The sequence below is a fragment of the Microtus oregoni genome, unplaced genomic scaffold (genome assembly GCF_018167655.1).
Source record: "Microtus oregoni isolate MIOR12 unplaced genomic scaffold, Mior012 000016F_ref0000370, whole genome shotgun sequence".
NCBI classification, from domain to species: domain Eukaryota; kingdom Metazoa; phylum Chordata; class Mammalia; order Rodentia; family Cricetidae; genus Microtus; species Microtus oregoni.
In genome coordinates, this window is record NW_024543075.1 from 23904894 (window position 1) to 23932650 (window position 27757).

The 27757-nt window shown below is 42.9% G+C and overlaps 1 protein-coding gene across 2 annotated transcripts; it reads left to right on the plus strand.

Annotated features, from left to right (window-relative positions):
* The first annotated feature begins 439 nt into the window (after positions 1-439).
* On the plus strand, positions 440-26143 carry Cdr2 (cerebellar degeneration related protein 2). 2 transcript variants are annotated; one of them, XM_041665944.1, is made up of 5 exons: positions 440-774; positions 12854-12982; positions 22062-22210; positions 22454-22618; positions 24329-26143. In XM_041665944.1, the coding sequence occupies exons 1-5, from the start codon at positions 739-741 to the stop codon at positions 25188-25190; spliced, it is 1341 nt and encodes a 446-aa protein (XP_041521878.1). In that variant the 5' UTR covers positions 440-738; the 3' UTR covers positions 25191-26143. The 2 variants fall into 2 exon arrangements, with proteins under 2 accessions (XP_041521878.1, XP_041521879.1); XM_041665945.1 differs by having other exon boundaries at positions 480-774; positions 12870-12982; positions 24329-26140.
* Positions 26144-27757: the final 1614 nt, after the last annotated feature.

A 27757-nucleotide genomic window follows, 5' to 3' on the forward strand; every position in this document is an offset into this window, starting at 1 on the left:
CGCGACGGACGCCGAATCTCCCTCCGCGCATCACCGAGGGCAAAGCCAACGACGGCTGGCCTGCTTCCGAAACCTTCGGGAGGGAAAATGACGCCCACTGCCCGGAGCCGGGAGTCTTTCGCAGTTGGGTGCGCAGTTAGATGCAAGACACGCCAGGGAGCCGACCTGGTCGCCGAAGCCGACTCCACACTCCGGAACTGGAGTGCACTCACTGAGGAGCCGCGACGCTGACAAAGGGGCGGGGCTGCCGGCCGCACCCTCTCCGCCTTCACCCGCCTCCTTTGTTCCTTCCTGGGCCTCTATTGGCTAATGATACCCGGGCCCGCGACCTTCTTTGAGACGCTATTGGATGAAGTCGCTGCCGCTCTGCCGGGGGCCCATTCGCAATTGGTCAAGTCGCCGCCCGGGTTTGAATCGTCTCCCCGGCCTGGGAGGGCTCTGCCAAAGTGCCACGTTGGGCCGGGCAGCGGGCTTGAGGAGCCGGCTCCGGGCGCCACCCCGGGGTGCGCTCGCTAGGGCGCTGGCCGTTGGGCGGCGCGGGGTGGCCGCGGGCCGGCAGCGGGAGCTGCGGCGGGGCCGGTGCGTCCCGCCCGAGGGCGGCTCTGGCTGAGGGCGGAGGGGCCGGGGGACAGCCCGGGGCAGCGGCCGAGACGGCACGGCGGCAGCAGAGCCCGCTGCCCCCGGACGCCCCCGGCGACATGCTGGCAGATAACCTGGTGGAGGAGTTTGAGATAGAGGATGAGCCGTGGTACGACCACCGGGACCTCCAGCAAGGTGAGGGCGAGGTCGCCAGGGGTGGGGGGTGGGAGGCCCGGGAGGCGGCTGGTGTGGAAAGTGCTAGAAAGTTCCTTAGGGTGGTGGTCTGGAACGCGCAGCCGGGGGCTCCTCACGCTCACCTGGCTGCAGATCAGCCCATCCCGGCGTCCGGGAGCGAGCGCGCGGCCCACGGCCCTGCGGATGCGCAACACGGGCTGATGATGGTCGGCGCTTTAAGAAAGCGCTTCCTCGGAGGATGAGCGGATCTGTCTCCTTCGGGGACCTCTGAGGTGGGCAGGGGTGAACCAGCGTGTCCCGCTCTAGAAGCAGGCTGCTGAGTGGGCTCCGGGTCCTGCTGCCCTGCCCGCCTTCATCCGCTCGCTTTTCACGGCCCGCATAGTCTGCAAGCCGCTGCAGGTGGTGGGGGAGCAGTACTGCGGTACGGTACCCGCGCCATCACTCTGTGAGAGTAGCGTTTTGTTATCCCGTTTTCCAGAAAGCAGATGCTAAAAGAGTTAAGTGGACTCCCTAAAGCCGAATATAGGAGCGAGTAATTCTGATCCTACACACTCGGGATGAGGAGCCTGTAGACACTGTTGAGACCTTAGCATCCCGGTTTACAACTTACTCAGTTGGGTGTCAAACTGTTTTATTACTTAGGCATCGTTCATCGGGTGCCAGGTGAAATTATTTGAGAAGAGTTCTAGCATGCCCTTCTTTCTTTTTTCTCTTTCTTTCTTTCTTTCTCTTTCTTTCTTTCTTTTTCTTTTTTTTTTTTTTTTTGCATTTTGGGTTTTCAATTAAAAATTATCCCTGCCTTGGTTTTCTTGATTGATTGCGGCATCTCCAGAGAACAGTCTCAGAGTGCCCTCAGTCAGAAGCCAGTGGCACATTTTCTTTCACATTCGTAGCAAGGTTTTGCGCTTAAGGACACTGATAGGCCCCTTTTATTCTCCCAGTAACATCAAATGTTGCCATAGGTTACCTCTGACTCAAGTAGATACTGTTGGGGAAACGGTTTTCACTGCAGACTTCAAAGCAAGCATTCTTAACCACCATGCAGAGTGATCTTCAGGAATTCTTTCAAGCATCCTGTTTGTGCTATTCTATAGAATTTTTTCACTCTAAACTTGCAGTGAAAATATCTGAGTTGGCTATTAAACACAATTCGACTGAATTTGAAAGAAAAAAGAAAATGTGGACTTGAATGACCCATACTTAGAAAAGAGAACAAGAAAACAAATACCTCTTTGGAGAGGTGGTAATTTGTTATTTATTTCTGTCAGTCTTAATCCCTTAATGTGCAATGACTTAAGCCCAAATGGCTATCTGTCCTTTTATAATCGAAGCTACCTAGCAGTTACAGAGCCTGTTGGCCATCACATTTCCCCGTGTCCAGAAGACACGTTTGTCATACATTAGCCTATTTCAGATTTGTCCCATAAGGACTGATGACCTACTTTGATAGTTCAGGACTGAAGCAATCGCCATGCGAGTCAACATTTTACTATATGAAAGCAATTCATGTTATCCAAGCAAGATATTTTTCTTTGCCATATTTAAGAAACATCCAAAATCTTCAAGGGCAGCCTGGTCTCCCGTATCTAACTTCATATTTAACACTTCATAATAAAAGTTTGATTTCATTTTTGTTGATTGATCTGAAGCTCTCTCCTCCCTCCCTCCCTCCCTCCTTCCCTCCCTCCCTCCCTCTCTCTCTCTCTCATTACAGTTTTCACAGCTCTCCTCTCTCCAGAGCCCTAGTCCACCTAACAACCAAACCCACCTCCCCTGGAGCTTATCAGGACAACCAATTGTAATATCTCGATCTGCTGAGCAGTACACAAAGCACATTTGGGGCTGTGTGTGAGATTCTTCTGATCAAAATGAAGTTGTCACATTTTCAAGTTTAACAAATCCTAACCTCTGAACTTACTGTCAAATTCCACTTGGAATGTCTTCTATATTTTCTAAAGACTTTTGTTGTTTTGTTTTTCAAGACAGGGTTTCTCTGTAGCTTTGGAGCCTGTTCTGGAACTAGCTCTTGTGGCCCAGGCTGGCCTCAGACTCACAGAGAGTCGCCTGCCTCTGCCTCCTGAGAGGCATGCACCACCACCGCCTGGCTTTCCGAAGACTTTTACGTCTGTTATCACAATAGACTTTGCCATAGCTTCTATCATAAATAGTCATGTAGAGTACAAATGGAAGATGTGAAATCCCAACTGTTCACTTGTCAGTGTGTCCCTGAAAAAATGGTGGCAGCTCTTTTGAGCATATTTTCTTCAGTTTGCTGACTTGCATGTTATAAACAGCTTTGTGTATTTGGTGTGCTGGGGTTGATCCCAGGACCTCAAAGCAATGTACCCCTCAGCCAGCCAAGAACTAAACTTGGAACAGAGTTTACAACTGTTTCTCAAGAACATATTGCTTTCTCTATACTAAGTATTCATGTAGGCAGCAGCCCACTGCCCTAGCCAGCTATCTGTTAGGAAGGCAGGACTCCCCTCATGGGGTGCTGTTCATGAATCCGTTCATTAGAGGCATCTGGAGATGCTAGTAAATGGAGACACTCAGCATTTGATGCTAAGTAGTTTGGGACCAGCACTGTCTCTTTGAGTAGATTAAGGAGCTCTCGTCAGATTTTTATCATCTTTGTTGTTAACTTAGGTAGATTTGTATTGAATAGATGGCCTAAAACACTTTACAAAAAAATTGAGACTTGTTTAAGGTAAGTTCTTGCTCTGTAGCCCAAGCTAGCTTTGAACTCATGGCAGTCCTTTTACCTCAGAATACTAGTTATGGTTATGATTGCTATGCTGAAACACCATGACCAAAAGCAAGTTAGGGAGGAGAGGGTTTGTTTGGCTTGCACTTTGATAATTATAGCCCATCACTGAAGGAATTCAGGACAGGAACTCAGGCAGGGCTGGAACCTGGAGTCAGGAGCTGATACTGAGGCCGAGAGGCTTCCTCCACTCTGATGTCTCTACCCTATGTCAAATTGACAAAAAACTAGCCAGCACACTCAACCTCCCATTGAGCTCAAATGTGTAAGCCATAGAGCCTAACTTTTTTTTTGTAGCGCGGGATGGGACATACCATGGTGTGTATATGGAGGTCAGAAGATGTCAGTTCTCGTTCCACCGTGTAGGTCCTGGGAATTTGACTCAGGTTATCAGGCTTAATGGCTGGTGCTCTTACCCACTGAGCCATCTTACCAGTTCTTACTTTTTGAGACAGGATTTCGGTGTGTAATCCAGACTGACCTCAAACTCATGACAGACTTCATGCCTAAGCCTGCTGAATAATCAGTTAGATCACCGTGTCTAGTTTTCTAACATTTTCTAAAGCATTAGGACTATTACATTTTTTTATTTATAAATGTATGCCACTATCAAAGTAGGCTGTGTCAGTGTTTGTTAGAGCCTTCCTTTCTATTCAAATTAAAATAATGAAAACATTCTAACCTCCATCAACTCTGCTCTTGTTACGTGTAGAGCTGAGGAGACACAGAAATGCTTTGACGAGTAGACTTTTGTTAGAGGACTGAGTTGGCACGCTAAGAATACTGACAGTAATCCCTGGGCACGGTCTTTTCTGGGACAGCAGGAGCCTTCTGTGTAGGTAATGATGGTGCTTGCTTTGAAATGTGTGCCCCCAAGAACAAGGTGGAAAGGCTTCAAAGACTGGTTTTCCTTTAGACCAGCTGTTGTGACAGTTGTCATTTGTGGAGCGACACAAGGTTTAGAATAAGTGTTCAGAGTTACGGTGTATAGATCACCAAATGAAGTCGTAGTTGAAAGGAATCCTGAAATTTCATTGCAAGATGAGCATCTTTCTAAATTTCAGTATGAGCTCATCTCTGGATTCCTAATGTGCACTTAATTACTGAATCACTGTTTAGAGAGTCATTAAAATTGACACCATCCTTTTTTTGATGTTTATGTTGAGGTAGTGTGTGTCTGTGTGTTCTCTATTATAGCAATGTTGGCAACAGATACTGCATAGAAACGTCACCAGATGACACACTTGACTTTGTAACAGGAAAAGCTTTCAGCCTTCATGTTACTGAATTACTGTTGCAGACTGCAACTAATAAAATGCTATCCTCAACTTTTTTTGTTAGTTCGTGTTTAGAAACAAGTAAAATGAGAAGAATGTAATAAATTCTGTAAGAAAGTATCACTCAGGTACTATTGCTCATGTTTTTGCCCAAGTACAGGGCTGAGTGAATATCTATTTATAGCTAGCAACCTACCCTGTGAAAGCAGAGCATATTAGGGCTAAGGAAATAACTCAGTGGTAGAGCACTTGCTTATTGTATGAGGTTCTGGGTTTGATCCCAGAATTAAGAAAAAAATTTGGCTGACAAAACTGATCAATGAAAAAATATCAAACATATAGAGCACCGATACATTGTAAATCTATGATATTTATAGTGACTGCCTAAGCCAGACCAATTGGGTAGGATTTAGAAAAGACAATGGAAATCCTTACTGTAATAGCGAGATAAGCAGGTGTGCAAGGCCTTGGAACTATATGGTTTCCTTTCCTTTTGTGCCTTAATTAAAAAATAAAATTAAAGGACATTCAGCATTCTCCTGTTTCCCTCTACCAATTACTTAGAAATGTTTCTTGGGCTTCCTGCCAGCTTTTGGCTCTTTTTGGTTATAGAGGCGAGATGCTACACAACAGGAAATGACGCTTTTTAAAAGACTGAAGCAGTCTGTTGTCTTTACACTATCAGATGAAGTAATGTCCCTTTTATACAGTGTGACTTCACAGGTGCTTTCTTGTAGTTAAGCTTTGACTCACTAGAATTTTAAATATTTCATGAAATATTCAAAAGACTGAAGCTTCAGGTTGCTGAGCCTGGTGGGGACTCTGTTTAATTGAAACTAAGGATTGAGATAAAGACGAGTCTCAAGTTCTTGTTATTTGCTGTTGGCTGATGGGGAACAAACAGAGGCTATATTTGACCTCTGCTGAAGCAGGAAACTTGCTGCTGGCTGTTGACTGGCTTACACAGTGCAAAGCTGCATGGGAGAGCACGAAGCCCTCAAGGATAAAGCCTTGATTCCTGAAGACATTTCAGCACGGATGGTTTTGTGGCTTCAGTTGGCTTAGTTCAGTTTGATTGTTTGATTGTTTGAAGTTAGTAAGAATTCGCCTTTATTTTGTGAGAATTGGTTTTCTTGTTTGTTTGTTTTGCTTTTGGTTTTTTGAGACAGGATTTCTCTTTGTAACAGTCCTAGCTGTCCTGGAACTAGCTCTTGTAGACCAGGCTGGCCTCGAACTCACAGAGATCCACCTGCCTCTGCCTCCCGAGTGCTGGGATTAAAGGCATCGCTGCCACCACCTAGTGAGAATGGATTTTTATTTTCTGTTTTATATATTTTCCATTATGTATATTCATTGCATATGGTGCTATGCTATATACAGACAGCCTCATATAAGTATATAATGCATGATGAGAATATTCCCTCCATATCTCCTAGCTACCCTTTGGTCCCCTCCCCCAGTTAGTCCTTTTTGTTCCCTTAGACAGTTTTGCTTACTACTTTATGATATACATACATACATACATACTGGTTTTATGTATCTGTGTCAGCTCAAGAGTTGGTTAAGTTTCTGGCCATCCCAATGAGGTATTGCTGTTCTACAGCAGGCCAGAGGAAAGGCTTAGGGACTTTTTAGGAGATGCTGATCTTTCATGCTATATCTTTGCTGGGGTGTTTTCAGTTTTGTTTTTGTTATTTGTGTGTTTTAGATTTATTTATTTTATTTTCTATGTATGGATGTTTTGCTTGCATGTATATGCACTATGTGTGTGCCTAGTGCCTATGGAGGCCAGAAGAGGTATTTGGATTCCCTGGAATGGAATTATGGATGGCTACCGGCCACAGTGTGGGTCCTGGGAATTGAATCTGGGTCCCCAACAAGAGCAGCATGTGCTTTAAACCACTGAAGCCATCTTCCAGCCTCCTGATGTCTTTCATAGTGTGATGGTTTCTATGTGGGCTGTACACATACAGTACATATGCTGTGAGTAGAAAATGATTATTGTGTTGGGCGGTGGTGGCGATGCCTTTAATCCTAGTACTCAGGAGGTCTGAGTTCCAGGACAACCAAGACTGTTACACAGAGAAACCCTGTATCAAAAACCAAATGAACAAAGAAAAGAAAAGAACTATTGCACTGTTAACCATATGTAGTTTTTTTGGTTGTTTGTTTGGTTTTTTTTTTGTTGTTGTTGTTTTGATTTTTTGAGACAGGGTCTCTCTAAATAGCCCTGTCTGTCCTGGAACTCACTAGGTAAACCAGGCTGCCTTGAACTCAAAGAGATCTGCCCTTTTTAATTTTTTATTCTATTTATTTACTTATTTTGGGGCAAGCCTCACCATGTAGGCCCAGCTGGATTGGAACACATGTAGACCAGTCTGTCCTCAAACTCACTAGGTAGACTAGGCTGTCTTGAACTCACAGAGATCTATACTTTTTTATTCTATTCTATTTATTTACTTATTTATTTTGAAGCAAGCCTCACTATGTAGGCCTAGCTGGATTGGAACACATGTAGACCAGTCTGTCCTCAAACTCACCAAGATCCACCACTTGCTTCTGCCTCCATGTTGGGATTAAAGTCATACATTGCCACTCATGCACAGTGAATGTTGTTCTTTTTGTTCTTGTTTTGCTTTTGATGAAATGGGATCTTGCTTTGTACACACATAATCCTGGCTGGCCTGGAACTTGCTTTGTAGACTAAGGCTAGCTTTAAACTTGTGGCAATCCTCCTGTCTCTGTCTCCAGAGTGCTGGAATTACAGGTGTCCTTCACCATGTCCAGTTTTAATTCTTTTTCATTCTGTGAAAAAAGATGGTAACTTGGCTGAGTGTGGATGTTCTTGCAGTTGGCCGAACTGGCCACAGATTCCCTTCATTTCTCCTTGCTGTCACTTGCAAGTGATTAAAAGTCTTATATTAGGGAGCTTTGTGATCTCCTCCTTAGTGTATGGACATCACTTTCTTCAGCCTATACAGGCATGGGTTGAGGATTTAGTTCAGTGGTTGAGTGCTTGTTTAGAATGTACAGAGCACTGGGTTTTTGAGCCCCAGCACCGAAGAAGGGAGAAAAACAACTTACTTCACAGCCAGGCATGGGGGCACGTGCCTGTTGTTCTACCACTGACAATATAAGGCAGAAAGATCGAGTTTAAGACCAGCCTGAGTTATGTGATGAGACTCTATGTGAGGGGAAGAGAGGGGAGGTGGTTAGGGATGTTGCTTAGGACACTTGCCTTGTGTGTGCAAGGCTCTAGCAATGGGAAGAAAACATTATGTAGATGTAGGTGATTGAGAGTCCTAGTGATGTGAGTTAGAACCTGCTGACTGTAGTTTCTGCCTTGCCTGTGATTCACCATGTATAGTTTGTTGATGATATTAATAGTTTTGTGCTTCAGGGTGTCTCATCTGAAAAACTAGGTTTGGTATCCTATAAAAACATCAAAATTGATGTCTCTTAAATGCTTTGAGTTGTTGGTAAAGGCTCTAGCCTATGAATACAAGATAGCATTTGATTGGCTTCTTTATTAGCCTTAATGTAGTAATAGTAATATATACGTTTAATATTGTTAGAATTGAAATCATCAAAGAATATATTTTGGCATCTATCAATACTGCTTCATTTTAATAATCTTGACTGCTTGGCAGGATGAGTAAGAGGGTTGTGAATCAGAGGTCAGCCAGGTCAACAGTGGGACCTTCATCAAGTTTCCCTTAGTTAGGTCCATGGCCCATCCAGTGTCAGGTTCTTGGCCACTTTAACAGTGTCAGATATAGATTCCAGCTCATGAAATGGGCCTTAAATCCAATTTTTTAAAAAAGTGACTGGCTATCCCCTTAACATTTGTGCCACTATTGTACCAGTTTATCTTGCAGACAGGTCATTTTTGTAGGTCACAGAGTTTATAGCTAGATGATAATAAGTAATGTTCAAAGTACCCTCCGTTACCATGGACATGAGTCAGTAGGGGTGGATGGTCTAGTCAAAGCACCAGCTCTTTTTTTTAAAAAAATATTTTATTTATTTATTTATTTATTAATTATGTATACAGTGTTCTGTCTGTGTGTATGCCTGCAGGCCAGAAGAGGGCACCAGACCCCATTACGGAAGGTTGTGAGCCACCATGTGGTTGCTGGGAACTGAACTCAGGACCTTTGGAAGAGCAGGCAATGCTCTTAACCACTGAGCCATCTCTCCAGCCCCTCAAGCACCAGCTCTTATTTCGGGTTCAATGACATAACTATCTTCAGCAATAGTGCCTTACCATTAGGTTGTGGAGAGCAGCCAATAGGCTGTGAGGTTTTGGGGCTTCTGAGGAACCCCTTTTTGGCCATGACTCAAGATGCAACCCAAGCTCTGCACTGGAAGTTTTACTTAATGGCATAAGATGTCTAGTTGGGGAATTGTTTCCCCTATTATTTGGTGAATTCATTTAGATGCCTTTTATTTTTGTATATACTTATTTACATATATATATTTGTATATGTGTCTGTATGTGTTTGTGTATAAAAGCTTCTACAGTTGATTTCCATATGGTTTTTCAAATGGCCTTTGTGTTAGTTGTCCCTCCCCATGTTTCCTCCTTTCCCCTTCTTTCCAATCCTGGGGAGAAGCTGGGGAAGGAAAGAAACATTATCAAGCAATATTGTATGAAAAAAAGCATATATGTTTGCACATGTACATGTGAGTTAGAACCTGCTGACTGTAGTTTTGAGCTGTGTGTAGTGGGTTTTGTTGCTTTTGGTGTTTTGTTTTTGTTTTCCTTGGTGAGGAAAAAAATCAACCAAGCACAATACTAATTATGTTGTTTGGTGGGCATTACTATATAACAAAGTTGTTGTTTTTCTATTATCATTTATTCTAGGTTGACTTTTACTGCCAGTAGTGATGCGTAAATGTTTAATAGACTGATATTAAATCTTATTTGTCAACCTTTAAAAATTAAGCTTAGAATCTTGTGGGGCTTTTTTATGGTACATTATTTGTATTTTAGTAGCTGAAGTGACTTGCCAACACAAAGAATACAATTTAAAATTTCTCTACCATGGCTGTAACGTCTTAATATGATTGCTCTTTCCCAGCTTCTCCCATTTCAACTCAATTCATTCTCTTTTCTTGCTTTCTTTTTACCGGCTACTTGCCAGATTGTAGAATATGATGAGTTATTTCCTGGCTCTCCCATGATGACTTCCCATCTTTCAAGCCATAGCTAAAATTAGATTCCTCCTTACATAATTTAACTTTTCCCCTCTTATAGTCAGTATCAAATTAATCAACAAATCCTTACAGCTTTTCCTTTCAAGTCATGTTTAAGTCTGTTCCTTTTCTCCATTTCCAGTATCTGGTCCAAGCCACTATTCTTTCTCCTAGACAATTACTGTGTCTTACCACTGTGCTTTGTCTTTGTCCCATTCAGTGTGTTTGCACAGCAGGCAGCCAGAATGATCCTGCCAAGCCTCCCTGGTCTCTCCACCTACTTCGATGTCTGTAGTTTAGTCCTACCACTGCCCAGCCTCTATTATATATTTTATCATGCTGCTTTCTCCCCATTTTAAAAAATCTGAATTCCCTATAATCCCTGGTGCCTAAAACATAATCCAATACTACTGAATATATATGTGAGTGTCTGTGAATACAATCGTCAAAGCAGAATCTGGGTAGTGTTAGGTGCTGTCTAGCTTCTCTAATAGCCTAGGGAAGTCAACAAAGCAAGACCTTCACCTGTTTCGGGTAGTATTTTGTAGCAACAGATATCTAAAGGCATCTAAACCAATACCTGCTAGACATGCTTTGTGTATTGCAACTTAGTTTGGAAAGTTTTATTGTTACACTGTGATAGTAACAAAATAGTCACTTCTCCAGATGAGACAGTTAGCTGTAGGGACCTTTAAAATCGCTATTTGGGGACTGGAAAGATGGCTCAGGAGTTAAGAGGATGTACTGCTCTTGCAGAGAGTCAAAGTTAGTTCCCAGCACCAGATGAGACAGCTTAAACCGCCTGTAATTCCAACTCTGGCTTCTGTGGGCAGCCACACTCCTTTCACATACCTCCGCACAGAGACAGAGACACACAATACAAAACCAAAATGAAAGCATTTAAAATCACTGTCCTAGAAAACGTTAATCAGAACTGGACCTTGTACCCTCCTGCCCAGACTCGACATAGGGCTGGGCCATTGTCAGTTACTTGTGTCACTGTAAATGTTGGAATTTTTAAAGGAAAAACTTGTGCTCTGGCAACACCTGCAAGCTAAGCTCAGCTACCTATCTCCAGTACACCCTAAAGAGAAAAGTGATGGTGGGAACTGGTAATAGTGAAAAGCAAGAGATATCTTCAGTGTGGCTACACTGGGAAGAGGAACACAAATGAGGGGCTAATGACTACACCCATGTCCATTTAAGGGAGTGGTATGAGCATGAGATGTGGGTGAAATAGAGCACAAGAGGTATATAGTTAAGCAATGCTGGTCATGATGTGGTCCTGCCTACCATGGTCTCGGCTCAGATCTGTCCTGAAGGGTGGGCTCATAAGTTGTCAGAACTGTGTGAAACAGCCTTTCCTTTTCCCTGGTGGAGGGTTCCTGGGGAGAGTTTAATTATTTGAGAAATGGGCACAGGTGTCTCCTGAGAATACCTCTTCTGACAGGGTATTTACATTGCCAGCATTTTTTTCTTTTGGTTTTTGGTTTGGTTTGGTTTTATGTTATTACTAAGCTTTTAATCCTGTGATTATAATATAATATAAACAAAACCTGTCTTATTTGCACATATGCCTAAGAAGATAGTTAACAAGTAAGCTTTAAAGCAGGAAGCCAGATGTGGTGACTCATATTTGTAATCCTAGTATTTGGGAAGCTGAGGCAGAAAAATTGCTGTGACTGCCCAGGACAGCCAAAGCAATGGAGTAAAGCCCTGATTCAAAAGAAAGAATTATCTGGCTTTATGTTTTTTGTTTTGTTTTGTTTTGTTTTTCTTCTAGACAAAGTTTCTCTGTTTAACAGCCTTAGCTGTGCTGGAACTAGGTCTTGTAGACCAGGATGGCCTCAAACTCACAGAGATCTGCCTGCCTCTGCCTCCTGAGTGCTGGGATTAAAGGCATGCACCACCACTATCTGGCTCCTGGCTCTATGTTTAAGGGACATGTGAATTAAACCATATTGCTGCTTTGCTTAAAAGATGTGATGGCAATTCGGTTAGGGGGAATGAGAGCAAAAGACAGACTTGTGAAGCAAGTGTCTTGCTGTGTACTCTCCATTTCTTGCATTAATATTTAGTTGCTTTAAGGTTAGGGGTGCTGGAGAGATGGGTCAGCCATTAAGAACATATATTGCTTTTGTGGAGGACCTGGATTAGGTTCTTAGCACCTATACCAAGCAGCTCACAGCTGCTTGTAACTTCAGTTCCAGAGGATCCAGTGCCTGCTTCTGAACTTCACTGCTGCACAAACTCTCATAGGCACACACACATACACATAAATTTAAAAAAAAAAAAAAAAGTCCAGACATGGCTGGGAGGCAGGTGGTTCTCTGTGAATTCGAGTCCATCCTGGTCTACTTAGTGAGTTCCAGGACAGCCTGGACTAGACAGAGAAACCCTGTCTTGAGTGGGGGGAACAAACAACAAACTGCTTTGTCAGTTGCATTCCCAGTAGCTTGATGGGAATTTTAGAGGCTGCTGAGAGACCTGCCTGTGCTTTGGCTCAAGGATCCATCTTAGTGTCGGGGTTTGAATCAGTCTGTTATCAAATGCTGTTGTAGAGCTATAGTACTAAATGATCATTCCCAAACTAATGCCCACATCTTTCTCTCTAAGTAGACTGCTTTCTCTCATGTCTGACTAGGGTGCATGAGCGAATACTTCACCTGCTAGCAGACCCCAATTCAACTGAATTTTAAATAGCACTCACATTTTTTTCTAGGCCATTCTGCATTCCATTAGGATCTGACTTGCACGTGTTGGGACTTGCTTTGTTTATTTTAAGAGCTGGGTTATGTAAAACGTTGACGTGAGCTCATACTTGCCGCATTCTAAGATATTTGTTGCGCTAGATCTCCAGCTTGCTGCTGAACTTGGAAAGACGCTGCTGGATCGGAACACAGAGTTGGAGGAGTCTCTTCAGCAGATGTACACAACCAATCAGGAGCAGCTACAGGAAATTGAGGTAATTGACTCAGTGAGCGAGTTACATCCTCCCCGATGGGTGGCACTTTAATGTTAAACCAGTCATATCCTGCGTGCCTTTAAATCTGAGGCAGAGGCAGGTGGATCTCAGTGAGTTCAAGTCCAGCCTGGTCTACAAGAGCTAGTTCCAGGACAGGCTCCAAAGCCATAGAGAAACCCTGTCTCAAAAAAACAAAAAAAAAAAAAAAGAAAAGAAGAAGAAACCAATCTAGTATTTGTCAGTATGAAAAGCAAAATGAAGCTATACTTAGCTTCTTAAGCTTTTTTCTTTCAAAAATGAGTTATGCAGTATGTCAGGTATACAGAAAAGCAGTGGCAGAACTGCACATACAAAGACCCCTGCATACGCCCACGCTCAATGAAGAGAGCCACCCACACTGCCGCCCTGTACTGTTTGTTCCTTGTGGCACCTCCCTCCCTCCAGCTATCAAGCATCATTCCAATTTAGAGTTAGGTAAGAAGTTTTGTTTTGTTTTGTTTTGTTTTGATGCAGTATCTGATTTTATAGTGTATTTAAACTCCTGTGCCACTCAAAGAATTTAAATTCTTGTTTGTTTGGGAACTTGTTTGTTCTGTGATCTGGGTGGGTTTCAGACTTGCAGTCCCCCTGCCTCAGCCCCTGTGAATTTTTATGAAGTAAACATACCCCTGCAGCCAACACTCAGATAAGGTGTGAAAGTGTTATCCACCCATCCGCAGGAGCCCGTTCTCACCCGGAGGCCTAGATAAGCCTCAGTTGGACCTTAACAGGAGTGGAATAACTTGAACAAACTGTAATTTTTTTTCTTCAGCGTCATTTGGTGCTGTGCATTGCACATGCTGATTACACATTCTACCGCTGAATTACAACTCCTCAGTGCTAAGCTTTGCGCAGTGTTTACTGACAGTGCTCCTCATTAGATAAGTAATTAAAACACGGAGAAGGGGGTGTTGGCATAGTGAGTGCCAGGCCAGCCAGGGCTACATAGTTGAGAGAGACTTTGTCTCAAAAATAAGTACATTTTTAAAGTTTTTCTTTCATTCTTTTTTTTTTTTCTAATGCATGTGGATGTCTTTTTCTGCATGCGGTATAGGAAGCACTTTGTCCATTGAGCCATTTCTTCAGCCCCCATTCCCTGGGAATTTTAAAGTATTTTGTATTTTTACTACATTTATTGATGTTATATTTTATATTGTACTTATTTTTTAGTTGACTTTTTTCTACTTTCTCAATTTCCATAGTGACTGTTGCTATGTTTATTCATGGTCTTTCACACGTAGTCAGTTACTGGTTAGTATTTTTGAAGGTAAGGAGGGAGCACTGGCCTTTGTCTTCAGAGACTTTGGGCATCAGCCCTTGATTAGATTTGCAAATAGAGAGTTCAGCCATGTAAATCATCTCTTAGACTGTCTGCTCCGTCATGGAATGGTGACGAATGTTGGCACTACATTGGTACAGAGTGCTCTGAGGGGATGATGAGATCATAAGAATATGTTTTGGATTTCTGTAATTACTACATCATTATCTACTCATTTCAGAATATTTATAGGGCAACAGTCTTAATTCTGGAAAAAAAAAATCCTGTCTATTTAGTGGACAGTAAATCTTAAAGACTTGGCAAGCTAGGGCTGGGAAATGGCTGTGTTGGTAAAGTGACTACCATACAACACAAAAACCTGAGTTTGTATCCCCAGAACCCACCCACGTGAAAGCCAATCATGATGGTGTACGTCTGTGATGCAGTGGGAGCAGAGACAGCTGGGTCCCTGACTACCTGTCTGTAGAGCTATGGGTGAACTCCAGATTCAGAGAGAGACCCTGTCACAATAAAAGGGAGACACCTAATGTCAGCCTCTGGCCTCCACACATACATGTACTACCCATAATAAACATAAACCAACTTGGTAAGCTTTTAATAGTGTGATGATATGTGACCTTTAGTTTCATATTCCTCCTTCTCCACCCCTGTACGTCCTATGGCAGAAACATATTACTATAATCAGGGAAAATGGACTTTCAGCATTTAATAGGAATTATTTCTTCACTATTACTAAAAATTATTTTTATATTAAATTTAAAAGATTTGGCTGTAGTCCTTGATTAAAGGTTAATGCTCACACTGCTGGGCAGCTAAATTTCCTTTGTTGTTGTTTTGAGACAGGGTCGTTCTATGTAGTACTGACTGGTCTGGAACTCCCTGTGTAGACCTGGCTGGCAGGGACTCACAGAGATCCACTTGTTTATGTCTCCCGGGGCTGGGAATAAAGGCGTGTCCCGCTATGCCTGGCTCCTGGCTTTTTTAAACGTGAGTTCTGGGGATTGAACTCAAGTCCTCATGTTTGCAAAGTGAGCACTTTACCAGCTGAAGCGTCTTCCCAAGCCTGATGTTCTTGTTGGCATTTTTGTCTACTTTGCTGCCACTCTCGTGTCCCCCCCAATGTGGCAGTCAGACCTGAAGTAATGTCCCAGATTCTCAATTGAGAAAATGAGAATATTAGAAGTATGTATGGACTTTGAGGTGAACAGTGGGAAAGATAACCTATTTCCTTCTGTATGAAGTGAAGAAAAAAAACTAATTTAGAGATCTAGGCTAACAGCTCATAGTTTGGTGTCTGCCATACACAGCACTTACTTAGGGAGTCAGTAGTTTTTCTTTGCAGTTGCTGAACAAATGAGACTCCCTTGTTGGTTGTCTGTGACTGCGTCTTGAAGAATGAATGGCTTTTCTGATTATTGGTGTTTAATATAATTAAACTCCTACCACATGAAAACAAGCTTCTTGGTGTACTTGGGTTATCCTCAAAGCCAAACCGTCTAAGGCTAAAGTTCTTCAATGGCTTCTTTGTGTTTTTAATCACAGATTTTCATATAGCAAACAAGAGGCACTTTTTGTAGGTTTTAGTAGCCATTTTGTACTTATTTGCATGTTGACTTATTTCTTGTATGTTGGTCACAAGCCTAAGTTGTCAATTTTTTTTTTTAAAAAAAGGCTTAACTTGGGCTCTGTGCAATATGTGGTATGTATTATAAATATTTCCCCTTTAGGTTTCTGAGCCTCTGAGTGATGTTGGGGTCATGAGAAGAGAGCGTCAAAATGTTAATTGGTGGTTAATAGGCTTTTCCCAGGTCTAGAGCCAAGCCCATCACAGAAGCTTTCAAATTAGACCTTTCTAATTGACATGTGTACTCTGAATTGTGGTACTGAACACAGCTATTGTAAACAGAGGTCTAGAAATGAATATTTAGTTAATAAATTGTAATTCCTACTAAATATGTAAGAAATGAGTTAGCTAGAGAACAATATCCCAGAAAGAGAGGGACAGGAAGAGTCAAGCGGTTGAGTTGATTGCTGTGTTGTCTTGAGAGGAATGCGGGTCCTCGGTGCTGCTGTGGATGAGCGCAAGTATTCTGGCAAAGCATTTCATGTGTATGGATGCTTTGCCTGCAGAGGTCAGGAGAGGGTGCTGGAGGGCCTAGACAGTTGGGAGCCACCACATGGGGGCTGGGAACTAAAGCTGGGTCCTGTGCAAGAGTGGCAGGTGCTAATTGCTAAACAGCTTCAGCCCAGGCGCAGGTTGCAAAGAGCTTATGCTGAAAATGAGGCCTAAGGATAACTAAAGTGCTTGGCCACGTTTATGCCACAGATCCTGTGAGCTGTCTGTCAAAGTCTGTGGTGAGCCTTTTCAAATGCACTATAGCACCAAAAGTGGTTCAGTTTCAGAATCTCAGCATTTAGGGGCTGAGGCAGGAGGATTGTCAGTTTAAGGCCAACCTACATAGCCAGACTTCACCATCTCAACTAAACACTGAATTATAAATGAAATGTCATATTTAGATAGCCAGAAAATATTGTAGAAACAAATTCACGATATACTAATATAGAATATATAGGCATTCTGAGAACTATCGTAATTTCAAATAGTGACATATCTAAGTAAAATGTCAACATTTCTGTAAACCCTACAGTATGATATGAAATACTTGTGATTTCTTTTTTTTTTTTTTTTTGGTTTTTCGAGACAGGGTTTCTCTGTGGTTTTGGAGCCTGTCCTGGAACTAGCTCTTGTAAACCAGGCTGGTCTCGAACTCACAGAGATCCGCCTGCCTCTGCCTCCCGAGTGCTGGGATTAAAGGCGTGCGCCACCACCGCCCGGCAATACTTGTGATTTCTATTGGTGGCAAATGCCCCTGGTACTGCTGTGGTTTGTGACTTTCATTCATAATTAAAGGAATGCCTTCCAGTTTTCAGTTAGAACTTTTCAAATAGCTGTCTTCCCCATCAGTGTTCACAGACCCTTTCTAAAGGCTGTCTGTGAGCCCCAGGTGAATAGCTGCTGGGTTAGATGGAACCATCCAGAAGTAGCACGGAGAGGGCTCAGCTGTTGAGAGTTTAACAGTGTATGATGCCCTGGCAGAGGGCTGGAGTTTGGCTCCCAGCTCCCACATCAGGCAACTTACAGCTGACTATAACTCTGGCTCTAGGAGGAATCTGACACCTCTGGCCTCCACAAACTCCTGCATCTGTGTGTCCATATGGTATGTGTTTGCACACACACACAATTAAACATAATAAAAGTAAGTTTTTAAAAAATCTTTTTTATGTGTATGGGTTTATCTGTGCACCACATGTATGCAGTGCCCAGAGATGCCAGAAGAGGGCATCAGACTGGAGTTACAGACAGTTGTGAGCAGGCATATGGGTACTAGAAATTGAACACCAGGTCATTTGGAAGAACAGCCAGTGCTCATAACTGCTGAACAATCTCTCTGGCCCTATACAAAATAAAAGAGATACAAAAAAAAAAAAAGCACCCGCCTTTAATCCCAGTACTTGGGAGGCAGAGGCAGGCGGATCTCTGTGAGTTCAAGGGCAGCCTGGTCTACAGAGCGAGTTCCAGGACTGGCTCTATAAAACCCAGTCTTGGGGGCTGGAGAGATGGCTCAGAGGTTAAGAGCATTGTCTGCTCTTCCTGAGTTCAATTCCCAGCAACCACATGGTGGCTCACAACCATCTGTAATGGAGTCTGGTGCCCTTTTCTGGCCTGCAGGCATACACACAGACAGAATACTGTATACATAATAAATAAATATAAATAAATAAATAAAACCCAGTCTTGAAAAACCAAAAATAAGCCGGGCGTTGGTGGCGCACGCCTTTAATCCCAGCACTCGGGAGCCAGAGGCAGGCAGATCTCTGTGAGTTCAAGACCAGCCTGGTCTACAGAGCTAGTTCCAGGACAGGCTCCAAAGCCACAGAGAAACCCTGTCTCAAAAAAACAAAACAAAACAAAAAAAAAAACCAAAAATAAATAAATAAATAAATAAAAATTAAAAAAAACCCAGAGACTCCATAGCTAACACCTGAAGCTGACGGGAATACTGAGGTTGCTGGGGAAATGGTGAAGCCTGGTAGACACTAAGAATGTGAGATTTCCCTTTCGTCACTGTGACTACTCTAAAGCACTGGGTGACAGTGCTGTGAATCTGTCCTGTGATGACCAAGGGTGACGGCAGTAGAGGTGAAAAGTTTTTCTCTGTATTGTAATGGTTGAAATTTTATTATTTGTATGTTTAAAATTATAATAGTTTAAAAACATTTTGGGAAGAATTTAGTTATCTGTAAAAAGTGAGAATTTGAGTGGATTGAGAAGTCGTAAAGTAATACAAAGTTAAGATGACTAGCTTGTAATGCTGAGGAATTAATGGTTGTAAGAATATATGGGAATGTAATGCTGTGGTAAACATGATGTGTCAGACAAACTATAACTGATTCTAGTGAGTGACAGCAGCTGTGTGATGTGAAGGGGAACAGTAGCCATTAACCTAGCTTGGTACTAGAGTTACAGCTTACAGGTAGGGCACTTGCCTAGCTTCAAAACATGCATGTACATGCACATGTCAGAGTTTGTCGTGGTACATGCTAGACCACAGAGAAAAAGCCACTGAGCTGTTTCCTGTGTGCCCTGATGCTGTACACCTGACTGAGGTGACAGGACAATGTAGAAAGGAAGATACACAGACACATGTCAGAAAAGCTGGGATTAGGTGGGCCGTGCTCGCTCTGATGGAGGCACCAAATGTAGCAGCAGCAGCCGGGAACTTAAGTGTTTATTTTGTACACCTGGATGGAAGGGACAGGTTTCTGTATACAGCTGATAAGGTGAGTTTATGGTCTATAGATGAACAAGGAGACAGGTTTAGCTAATCATGGTGGGAGGTATCTGCAGGGGAGCAGTTTCGTCAGGAGAAAGCTGTGGTGTTTGGTAGTTTCCATATTTACTGATCAGTTCATATATACTCATACTTAAGACTGACTATGAGGAAGTCTTAGCCATTTCTGTGGGTCTGAGGCATCAGGAATTCTTGACATGGCTGTGCCCATGTCAACCACATACATTTACTCAGGACTTATTTTGCTCCTTGCACAGTCATTCAGGGCTTCCTCAGCTCCACACCACTGGGTCAGAAGGGAACTTCCAAGATTTTCCATGTTGAAGATCTGCATTTCTCTACTAAGTACACTCATGCACATGTGTGTGTGCAGATGTGCCACCACACACAGCAGAGGTCACAGCAGCACTCGTCTTCTACCATACGAGTTCTGGGCATTGAAATCTGGTCGCCAGGCTTGGTAGCAAGTGCCTTTACCCCTGAGCCATCTTCCACCACGATCACATACACTCTTTTGACCCTAAGCCCTTTATCCACTCGAGTATTCCTAAGAAATGAAACACATTCCTGCAGATGACAGGAAACCACTGTGTCATTAATAGCCAAGGGCAGAACCCAGAGCTTTCTCCTACAAGTCTGAAAAGGCTTCCTGTAAGTAGTTGAGTGGTTGTTTTACAAGGGACCTAGAGAAACTTGTGGAGATGTAGACAGTGAAGAATAAATGGACTTTCATAGATACCTTGCTTCGTGCTAACTTAGCTCACTTTAATCATGTCAATTCTAGCAGCTACTAACATCTACAACCCCTTACCACTGCCGAACCCCAGAAGTTTTGAGGTCTTAATCCCTTAAGTTTACAGCAATTTAAGTGCTAGCAAATCTTGAACTGATCTGAGGCTGTTTGTAATCTTTATACTTTTTGATGTGAAAGTGCCAATGTTTAATTACAGAGTCCTGCCCGAACGACACAGGAGTGTTAATAAAGCATAAGTTATAAGTACTATGGTTTGTTTGGGAATGGTGATGGTAGTGTTAGTTCAAAGAATTTTCAGAACATTTTTGACCCCGAGAGATTCATAGGAGAAAGTTGAAGCCAAAGAGGGGTTGTTTGTTCTGTGCATATGGTATGTAAGCATCCCAAAAGTTGCATGTCATACCACTGAATATCACTGAGCTCTGTTTATTCGAAAGAAGATTGTTGAAAGACAGCCACAGTGATACACACATGTAATCCCAGGACTAGAAGGCAAGTCAGGAGGGCCAAAGACCAGAGCTGGCCTCTCTGGAGGTATATAATAGACTTTATCTCAAAAAAGCAAAGGTCACCCAGCAGTGGTGGTGTGGTGGTCCACACCTTTAGTTCCAGCACTCAGGAGGCAGAGGCAGATAGATCTCTTGAGTTCAACAGCCCCTGGGAGGGGGGGGGGAGTCATTTGGCTCTGGTGATACTTGAATAGTTCTGTAAAATACCTCAGGAAGGGTTTTGGTTTGGTTTGGTTTTTGTTTTTTTCAAGACAGGATTTCTCTGTAGCTCTGGTGCCTGTCCTGGAACTAGCTCTTGTAGACCAGGCTGGCCTCAAACTCATAGAGATCTGCCTGTCTTTGACTCCCAAGTGCTGGAATTAAAGGCGTGCACCACCACCGCCCGGCTAGGAAGGGTTTTTAAAGTCAAGTCTGTTACCATAGGATTATATTTAAAACCTCTTTTTTTCCCCTCTTCGGGTCATATCCAGTGGGAATGTTCAGTTTGGAATATCTGCTATACTTCAGTATGTTGAGTGGAACTGAGTAGGGAGGGAATCCAGGTGACCTAACTCTGGCATTGAGATTGTGCTTATTCCCTTTAGCCTTGGTCTTCAGAAAGCAGTCTTAGTAGGATCAAAATAAATAACCTGGTAAGTAAGTTGAGAAAGATGGTGGAGGTGGCACTCTTATAGAGTAGAAATAACAAGGATTTGATATCTATTAAAGTATCTGGTAAAATTAATGTATTTTCACTCGTGTTTGTCTGAAACATCTCACCCAGGAAAAAAAGACTGATTTTTTTTCCCAAGTGAAAGCCATCAAAAAATTTTTTCACATTAAGCTTTTCTTTTCCTTTCAGTTAAACATTTTTTAAAACTTTTCTGTTCTTTAAATATTTATATTTTTTATATGTGTGAATCTTATGCCTGAATATATATGGCACTGAATATATCAGGCACTGTATGTATTCCTGATAACCTGCAGAGGTCAGAAAGACCAGGGTCCCTGGGTGCTGAGTGGGTGCTGGGAACCGAACCCATGTTCTCTGCAAGAACAAGTTCTCTTGACCACCAATGCATCTCTTCAGCCCCTATTAGACATATTTTGTTTACATTTTTATTGTGTTTTCCCAAACTTTTCTTCTTGTGGGATTATCATATTTCACTTTGGGTTTTGCTTTTGAATGTTAAGCATATGTTTTGTAAAATTAGACTAACCTTGTGTATGTAGGAGCATTGTCAAGCAGTAATGGAGCTAAGCACATTAAGGATAGCTTGTGCCTGTTTCTTATTAAAAGATAGTTTTTATTGGAATTTAATTTCTCTTTTTCATTAAATAAACCAATGACATTGTGGTATAATATAAAGTTCACATTTGGTCTCTGTCCCTCATTCTGATATAAAACTCCTCTTTTCAAAACCCCTACTGTCCTGAATGCTAGGATGAGGAATGGCACTAGAGGGCTGCAGTGGCTGGCCCCAAGAGGGCCCTGCAGACCATCAAGGCTATGGGAGCCTCTGGACTGGGCAAACATCACCATGCCAGGCGCATGCTGAGCCCACAAGTGGAAGCCCTAAGCCCTCACCTGGCATTAGTTGGTGTCGTGTTGAAGCCCGCGGGCTATCTTATCTGTGTGTGACCTGCTGTCACTCTTCCTTCACAGTACCTGACCAGACAGGTGGAGCTCCTGCGGCAAATGAATGAGCAGCACGCAAAAGTTTACGAGCAGTTAGATGTCACAGCAAGAGAACTGGAAGAGACCAACCAGAAGCTTGTGGCTGAGAGCAAAGCCTCGCAACAGAAAATCCTAAGGTAAAATCTGTTACTGAGGGAAATCTACAAAGGAGTTGTTAGTATAATTTGAAGAAGAATGTGTCTGTAGAGGGATTGAGCCATATAGGATAAGGGTTCATTATTTTAGGGGACTGAGGATTAACTGTAAGTCTTTTCCAATTAAGAAAGCCAAGTTTGAGTGGCTCACACCTAATCCTCTTTGGTTGGTTTTGATCTTAATTTAATGTGACAAGCAGCAACCAGCTTGTGTCTTATTTACAGCCTGACGGAAACAATTGAATGCCTACAAAACAACATTGATCACCTCCAGAACCAAGTGAAGGAGCTGAAATCTTCCAGCCAAGAAAGAGAGAGGCAGAAGACATGTGACCAGGAGAAACCAGCACCCAGTTTCTCCTATCTGAAAGAGCTGTATGACCTCCGCCAGTAAGAGCCTACCTTTCTGTGGGTTTGCAAGCTGGGGACATCCCATGGCGTGACACATTCTGGATTACAGGAGATGAAAAGCTCCATTTCAGGATGTGCCCTTTGCCTGCTAAACCCAAAGCCACTGAACTTAAATATAACAGTGAAAGCTTATGGGTATCAGTCATTCTTTTCATTTTAATTTGTTAAATATTAGTTTAAAAACTAAAGATCTATATATATTAAATAATAATTTTTAAAACATGAAAAAAATAATAATAAAAAATATTAGTTTAAAATTAGTAATACTTCTGCTACAGTACAGATTTGGGGGATATATTTCACATTAGAATGAAAGAAAAATGGAAATTTTAGAGGCTGGGTGTGATGGTGCATGTCTCTACTCCCAGCACTCAGAAAGCAGGGGCATGCTCTGTGAATTCCAGGCCAGAACATAGCGAGTTCTGGGACAGCCAGCACTACAGAGAGAGACCTGTCACCAAAAAAAAATGTTTTTGATAGCACAAAAATTGAGGCAAACAAGTATTTTCACCTAAAGAAATGCCTATATAATTTGTAGTTATAAGTTTGAGTCTCATGACCTTTCATAAATTCAGATGCTCCACAGCCAAGAAATAAATACACAGGCTGTCTGAGCCTGAGTAGGAGAGGCGGCTAAGGTTCCCGTCCTTTACTCTGTGTCAACATTACCTGTGGAGATTTGAGGGTCTGAAGTAAGGTCTCATACAGTCCATCTGGCCGCAAACTCCTGATCCGCCTGCCTCCACTTCCCAAGAACTGAGATTATGTGTGTGCACCAGCACTATGAATGCTTTCCAAAGACGGATACTAAGTCTCTCTCAGGTCAGAATTTCTTAGCATGAACCTAAAGCTGTTCTGGTAGTTCTGATGTGTATCCTAAGTTAAAAGTCCAAACATCATGTTCCATAACCTTGGTCTGACATTATGGAGAACATTTAAAACCCTGTAGGTCCAGATAGCAGACCAATGAGGTTCAATGGTGTGAGCTCCAGGTTTTTAAGACCACCCACTGGTCGTGATCTGCAGCTAGAGATGAGACTCTCTGGTCCATTATATTTCCTAGTAAGCCACTGATCTGCCAGTGAGTTTTCTACACTACTTTTACTATTGGGAGGAAAAATCGGTCACAAAAACTGTGTTTGCTTTCAAGAATTTTTTTAAAAATATTCACTTAATATATATTATATGTATAGCATTCCTTCCACGTGTACCTGCAAGCCCAGAAGGGGGCGCCAGGTCTCATTATAGATGGCTGTAAGCCACCATGTGGTTGCTGGGAATTGAACTCAGGACCTCTGGAAGAGCAGTCAGTGCTCTTAACCTCTGAGCCATCTCTCCAGCCCTGCTTTCAAGAATTTTCCAGTCTTATATAGCTTCATTTTAGCCACTGCTTGTAATATTGAATGGGCTAAAAATTGGTGTCACTGCTCCTTTAAAAGATTTGGTTGAGCTGGGCAGTGGTGGCGCACACTTTTAATCCCAGCACTCGGGAGGCAGAAGCAGGTGAATCTCTGTGAGTTAGAGGCCGGTCTGGTCTACAAGAGCTAGTTCCAGGACAGCTATGGCTGTTACACAGAGAAACCCTGTCTCAAAAAAACAAAACAAACAAACAAAAATTTAGTTGAAAAACCCCAGCAGCCTCCTTCGCACCATAAGTTGACCTTTAAATATTTCCATGTTTCCTCATAGACACTTTGTATATGACCACGTGTTTGCTGAGAAGATCACTTCCTTGGAAAACCAACAAAGCCCCGAAGAAGAAGAAAACAAGCACCTGAAAAAGACAGTGACGATGTTGCAGGCCCAGCTGAGCCTAGAGAGGAAGAAGCGAGTGAGCGTGGAGGCCGAGTATAAGGTGGTACTGAAAGAGAACAGTGAGCTGGAGCAGCAGCTGGGTGCCACAGGTGCCTTCCGAGCCCGGGCACTGGAGTTGGAGGCTGAGGTGGCCGAGATGCGGCAGATGCTGCAGGCAGAGCACCCTTTTGTGAATGGGGTTGAGAAGCTGGTGTCCGACTCTTTGTTTGTTACTTTCAAGGAGCCCAGCCAGAGCCTGCTGGAGGAGATGTTCCTAGCTGCTCCAGAAGCACAAAGGAAACCGCTCAAGCGCAGCAGCAGTGAGACAGTGCTCAGCAGCATGGCAGGGGGTGACATTGTGAAGGGCCACGAGGAGACTTGCATCAGGAGAGCTAAGGCTGTGAAGCAGAGGGGCATCTCCCTTCTGCATGAAGTGGACACTCAGTACAGTGCCCTGAAAGTGAAGTATGAAGAGCTGCTGAAGAAGTGCCAGCAGGAGCAGGACTCACTGTCACACAAGGCCGTCCAGACCTCTAGGCTGCTGGCCAGGGACCCGACAGGACTGGTAACCCCGTGTGAGGCTGGAGCCAGTGGCTGGGAACCCACCCCTGTCACCCCAGAGCCCACCACTTCCCCCACCACTACACCTCCAGAATACAAAGCACTATTTAAGGAGATATTTAGTTGCATCAAGAAAACAAAGCAGGAAATAGATGAACAAAGAACAAAATACCCATCTCTCTCCTCTTACTCTTAACGAGACCTCCAGTTCTGATCTGCTTGTTTTCTCTCCCACCTCCCATTCAGACACATAAGCGCAATTTCAAAAGCTTGATGTTGCTAAAGGTATCTGCCTCATTGCTTTGCTTAATCGGCAAAAGCAGGAAGCGAGGTGGCTGGCAGTGTTTATCTCATGATAAACTGGCCTTTGGTTGGTGCACTGATTATCTGATTTCCAGGAAAAGCCCTGGAACCAGTGGAGGGGGATCCATGTAAATGGGGTAGGCTACAGTACCTACAGTGTGGGGCAAAGGACAGAATTGGAACAAAACTAAGGCTGTTCCTATAGCTTCCATACTCAGCTTTCAAACTACTTGGGACTCCAAGGTCTGTTTAAGTAAAAATGCTTTGCACAGACATTCCAAAGAATGTTGGAAAAGCAGAAATTAATCTGAAGCAGATGGCATTAACAAGCTTCTTAAACCCCTGAGTTTTGTTGCGTCTGCTACCAGTTGAACAATGACTGACAGGTAATCCTAATACTTAAAAATTTAAATGAATACCAGTTGAAGTGGCAAGTTTTGGTTTGACGAATGCCTGTTGGTATGTGCCCAGCATTCGGCTGTTTTACTCAGAGGCAGGCATGTAGTATTTTGTTTTCAAATCTCTTAGATGTGATCAGCGCTGACCACTTGGCAGCCACAAGCTGCTCCTACTCAGTTCCTAATCCCTAGACTTGCAGACGTTCCTGTCTACTTCATTACACAGTATTGATGTTCTGACTGTGGAAACTTTCTCTCACTTGTATACTTTTAATTTAAAAATATTTAAGAGAACCATGGTTCTGATTGTTGTATATATTTTTCTAGAAGCTGAATAAAGCTATCTATGAATGTGAACAAACAGATCTACTGCCTGTTGTTTTAAGCTTAATGCCTTTTTACAGATGAAGCCAACTGGCCTTTTCCCAGTAGATAACTCTAGGGAATTTGACAATGATTTCCACTCATTTTCTTTTAAGCAGGAAATCCTAGGGATTGTATTACTTAACACAAATTCTGTACATGTTGTTAAATATTATGATTGAAAGCATTTTTCACTATTTCGGAAGTTCTGGCTTAGTTCTGAATTCATAGCACTTAACTAGTTGGTTGTTAAAACATCTGATCAGCTAATGGTTAAAAACTTTAATGTGTGACTGTTGGGCTGGAGCAAAGGCTCAGTTGAGTATAGCACTTGTGCAAGCACTAAGACTTGAGTGCACACCACAGCAGCCGTGTAAAATATGAGCATGGCAGCATGCACATGCAATGCCTACCACTGTGCAGACAGACACCAGCAGATCCCCAGGACTCACTGGCCCTAGCCAATCAGTAAAGTCCAAGTTAAGTGAGAAACTGTTTCACAAAATGAGAGCAAGGGCTAGAGCAATGTCTCAGTGGTTCATTGGTTAAGAACACACTGCTTACCCAGCGGTGGTGGCGCATGCTTTTAATCCCAGCACTCGGAAGGCAGAGGCAGGCGGATCTCTGTCAGTTCGAGGCCAGCCTGGTCTACAGAGTGAGTCCAGAACAGGCAGAATATTTTTTCTTAAAAGAGTGATGATAAAGGAAGACATTTGATGTCAATCTCTGGCCCATAAATTAGTCAGATATGATGAGTATTGATGCTAAATTACATGTGCCTTTGAATTAGCTCCTTTTTTTTTTTTCGGTTTTTCGAGACAGGGTTTCTCTGTAGCTTTAGAGGCTGTCCTGGAACTAGCTCTTGTAGACCAGGCTGGCTTCAAACTCACAGAGATCCGCCTACCTCTGCCTCCCGAGTGCTGGGATTAAAGGCATGCACCACCACCACCCAGCCGCCTTTGAATTAGCTCTTAACGTTTAGCATCTTAAAGATGGATAAATGACCTGCAGTTGTGGCAGACACCTTTAGTCCCAGCACTTGGGAGGCAGAGACAGTACAGGCAGATCTCTGTGAGTTCAAGGCTAGCCTGGTCTACAAGAGCTAGTTCCAGAATAGACTCCCAAGCTACAGAGAGACCCTGTCTCAAAAAACCAAAAAAAAAAAAAAAAAAAAAAAACCGAGTTCAGTCTCCAATCTCCAGAATCTACATGGTGGAAGAGAACCAAGTGCCATAAATTGCCCTCTGATCTCCACACTCGTGGCATTTACATGCCCCTACATATACACACACAAACAAAATGTAAAAAGCAAAAAATTTAGTTTCAATTTTTGTCTTGGTTTGAGATGAGGTTTTACTATATAGCTGTGGCTAACCTAAAACTCACTATAGATAAGACTGGCCCTGAGTTTGCAGCCCTTCTACCTGTCAAGTATTAGGATCTGAGTACCCACACCAGCTCCAGGGTTTTTTATTTTTAGATTTTTTTTTTTGAGGTGGGTTTTTTTATATATATATATATTTATTTATTTACTCATTATGTATACAGTGTTCTGTATGCCTGCAGGCCAGAAGAGGGCACCAGACCTCATTACAGATGGTTGTGAGCCACCATGTGGTTGCTGGGAATTGAACTCAGGACCTTTGGAAGTGCAGGCAATGCTCTTAACCCCTGAGCCATATCTTCAGCCCCCTGAGGT